This window comes from Haliaeetus leucocephalus, unplaced genomic scaffold (assembly GCF_000737465.1).
Source record: "Haliaeetus leucocephalus isolate CR32 unplaced genomic scaffold, Haliaeetus_leucocephalus-4.0 Scaffold274, whole genome shotgun sequence".
Classification (NCBI taxonomy): Eukaryota; Metazoa; Chordata; class Aves; order Accipitriformes; family Accipitridae; genus Haliaeetus; species Haliaeetus leucocephalus.
In genome coordinates, this window is record NW_010972710.1 from 231,717 (window position 1) to 235,503 (window position 3,787).

Here is a 3,787-nt window from a genome sequence, read left to right on the forward strand (position 1 = left end):
AGCTTTGCCATTTCAGCCCCTTTTCCCCCCAAAAAGCGTCGCCCCATGCCCCCACCCACAGGCGATGCCAGAGGGCGTGTGGGGAGGGGTGACAGTGCCAGGCTGGGACGGGGCCACCGTCCCCATGCCCACCTGTGTCCCCCCCGCCACCAGCGTGCCTGGGGGAACCCCCTGCAGCCCCCCGCAGCCCCCGGCTGGGCCACGGGCCGGGCTGTGCCAGCGGTGCCGGGTTGCAGTGGCCCTTGGCGGCAGCGCTGGCTCCGGCTGAGCCGCAGATGCAGCGAGGAACCGGAGCCAGGATGGGGGGGGAGCTGGCAGGGTTGGGGGGGGGACCAGGGCTCCAGCTCTGCTCCCCGTCCCCGCTGTCCCCAGCCGTGGGGACGTCACCCCAGGCACCGAGTGGGCACTGGGGGATGCACCGAGCGTGGCCGGGTCTCAGCCCTCGTGGCAGGCGTCGAGCTGGGAGTGCTGCCGCCCCCATGGCCACGGCGCTGCCGCCACGGCCCTTCCCCAGCCCCACGGCCGGGATGTGCCCCCCCCCGGTGACCGTCCCCACCGGGATGGGGGGAGGACCCTAAGTGTCACCTCCGAGCAACGGGGAGCCCAAAAACACCCGGCGAGGGTGGACCGGGAGGACCCTCTGCCTTCCGCACGGCTTCCAGCATCACCCGGCACACGCGTGCGCGTGGCCTCACATGCGTGTGCATGGCCCCACACGCGTGTGCATGCCCCGGGATGCATGTGCGAGGCCTGATGACCGTACCGGCCCGGCACGTGTGCGTGCCGCGGGCAGGCGCGTGCTGGCAGGGTGGAGCGGGGGGGGGTTAACACGGGCAGCTCTGCCAGACTCCGGGCTCAGCACTTTCCCGCTTTCCCTGGCTGTATGCCGGAGCTGGGGGCCAACACCGGAGCGGGTGCCAACGCCACCCGTGTGCCCAGCTATGGGGACCGTGGCCTGGCTCCCCGCTGTCCCGGAGGGTCCCCGGACCCCCATGGCCAGCCCCGGCTGGGTAGCACAGGATGTGGCCCCAGGCCCTGGCCTCGTGCCCCCACGTGCCCGGCGCAGATGGGCATCCCGCGGTGCCGGCAGCCGGTGCGGGCACTACTGGGCACCAAGGCCCCTTGGCCCCGCGCTGGCTCCAGCCCCACTGCCAGGGCGGCCAGAGGGGGTTTCTCCAAGGCCGGGGGGGCTGGAGGCAGCTGGAGGAGGGAAAGGCTGGCACAGGGGGCACGGGGGAGGACGGATCTGGCACCAAAGCAGCCGCGCAGCAGAGCCGGGATGCCCCGTCCATGCCAACCCGGACACCCCGCTGCGGTTGCATCCTGCACCGCCTCCAAGTTCGGCACCTCCAGCTCCGCAGCCCTGGCTCGTTTCCCCCCAGTAGAAACCCAGTGCCGGTGCTTTGTCCTCGGTGGCCGGATCCTGCGGCTGCGCGTGTGTGTCCCCCCACACTGGGGTTGGGGAAGCCAGGGGCTGCCGCTGCTCTCGCTGCCATCCCTGCAGCGAGCCAGGGCTGTGCTGGGCATCGGACATTTGCAAAGCTCAGCACATTCTTGGCACTTTCGGGGGCAGCAAGAGCGAAGGGTCCCGGATTGGCCCTGGCACCAGGATCCGTCTGCAGGTCAAAGCTCAGGGCAGCCACCCACTGTACCGCATGGCTCCTGCCCGGCCCTGGGGACTGCTGGAGCTGCCAGGAGCCCACCTGGCCAGAAAATTCATTTTTGGGACACGAGGGGCTTCACTGGGCCAGGCCAGGGACACCGTGAGGTCCTGCTGGGGCTGGGGTGCAGTGTGGGAGCCCCCAGCTCCGGCCGTCTGTCTGTCTGCCCGCCCACCAGGGCACAGCGGGCACGGCGGGTGCACAGCGCTCGTTAGCGTTTCCCTGTGATGAAGCAGCTGCCGCCCGCTGCGGCCGGGAGCTCAGCGCCGCCGTGATCAGAGGCCACCGGGGCTGCACTGGCGCCTGCTGGGGCACGGTGATGGTTGAGGCGGGTGTGTGGGGACGGTGACATGGCCATCCCCATGGGGACCCGAGGACCCTCGTCATGGCAATGGGGACGGGGACACCGCCATCCCCATGGGGACCCAGGGACCCTTGTCATGGCTTTGGGGACGGGGACCCACACCCTGGGGACGGGGACACCTCCATCCCAGCCTTCTCCTGCCCAAAGGCAGGGGGGCTCGGGGGTGTCCCTACATGCCCCTCCCCCCCCAGGACCCCCTATCTAATGTCCCCAAGAGCCACTGACTTGGCAGACGTGAGCTCGCTGCCTGGGGAGGGGGGCATCCAGGGTCTGTTAAAGGGGCTTGAAGGGAATTAATGGCTTTAATTGAACTAGGCAGCACCCGGGGTGGGGCTGGGAATGGGGGGGCCCAGGACCCGAAACCCCCAGGGAGGGATGGGCTGGGGGATGCCACTGCCTGAGCCCCCTGGGAAGGGGGGGACACAAACCCACAGTTACCTGGGTGGGACCTCGGTGCGAGGCCGCGTGTCCCAGCAATGTCACCGGGACGTGGTGTCACCGGGACGGGGGGGGTCACCCCGCTCTGACTGTCCCCCGGGGGGGGGGCTGGGAGGCCCGGCCCAGTCCCCTCCCACCCATTTTGGGGGGGAAGGGGTCAGTTGCCATCCCCCTAAACAGGCAAAACGCGGTCAGCAGAGCCGCGACCCCCTCAGCAGGGCTGTGACCCCCGTTAGTGCGGGTGACACCTCGTTAGCGCCGCTCGAGCCCCGGGTCCAGGGGGGAGTCAGCCGGGGGTCTGGGCTGTCTCCCCCGTTCCCGTTTTACCCGTTATTGGGGGGTTTTGGCGCGGGGCGAATGCGTGCCGGGGGTGGGGGTGTGTGTGTGTGTGTACACACGCGTGTGCGTGGCGCTTCCCTCGGCGGCTCTGGTTGCCACGGGCATCCATGGGGCTGGGTGCCACGGACCCCGGTTGCCATGGCAGCCGTGGGTCGTGGTTGCCACACGGCAGTCGGTGGTCCCGGTTGCCGCGGGCCCCGGTTGCTATGGGCGGCCGTGGGTGCCGTTGCCATGGGCCCCAGTTGCCATGGGCCCCGGTTGCCATGAGCGGCCGTGGGTGCCGTTGCCATGGGCCCCAGTTGCCATGGGCCCCGGTTGCCATGAGCGGCCGTGGGTGCCGTTGCCATGGGCACCGGTTGCTATGGGCGGCCGCAGATGACGGCGCTAGGCGGTGCAAGCGCGGGGGTGGAGCACGTGGCGCGCATTGCGCAGGCGCCGGGCTGCGGGAAGGGCGGGGGCGTCTGGGAGGCCACGCCCCCTTCCGGCGACCTAGATCATCGCCGAGTGACGCAGCGGAAGAGGCGGGACCTGAGGAGCGGAGCAGGAAGAGGTCGGTGGGGATGGGGAGGCCAGGGCCGGTGTCCCGTACTGGGAGGGGTGTCCGTCTCCCAGTACGTACTGGTGACCAGCGACCCCATATTGGGAGGGGTGTCCGTCTCCCAGTACGTACTGGTGACCAGCGACCCCATATTGGGAGGGTTGTCTGTGTCCCGGTACGTACTGGTGACCCTGTACTGGGAGGGGTATCCGTGTCCCAGTATGTACTGGTGACCAGTGACCCCATGCTGGGCGGGTGTCTGCATCCCAGTACAGACTGGGAGCCTCCTGGCCAGCCCCCCAACCCCGTGACAACGACTCCTTGTCCCCCCCCAGGTCCCGCCTGTCCCAGTCCCGCAGCACTAGAGACCCTCCGCCATGGTGAGTGGGGCCAGATGCTGCCGTGGCCACCGTGGCCACGCCAGGGCTACTGCGGTCACACCGGGGC

The 3,787-nt window shown here is 69.9% G+C and overlaps 1 protein-coding gene across 1 annotated transcript in view; it reads left to right on the plus strand.

Annotated features, from left to right (window-relative positions):
- Positions 1 to 3,147: 3,147 nt before the first annotated feature.
- CCDC130 (coiled-coil domain containing 130) overlaps positions 3,148 to 3,787 on the plus strand; it is a 19,755-nt gene continuing 19,115 nt past the window's right edge. The window contains exons 1-2 of the mRNA XM_010569830.1: positions 3,148 to 3,545; positions 3,676 to 3,720. Coding sequence (XP_010568132.1) covers positions 3,148 to 3,545; positions 3,676 to 3,720 — 443 coding nt within the window. The remainder of the gene's footprint in view (positions 3,546 to 3,675; positions 3,721 to 3,787) is intronic.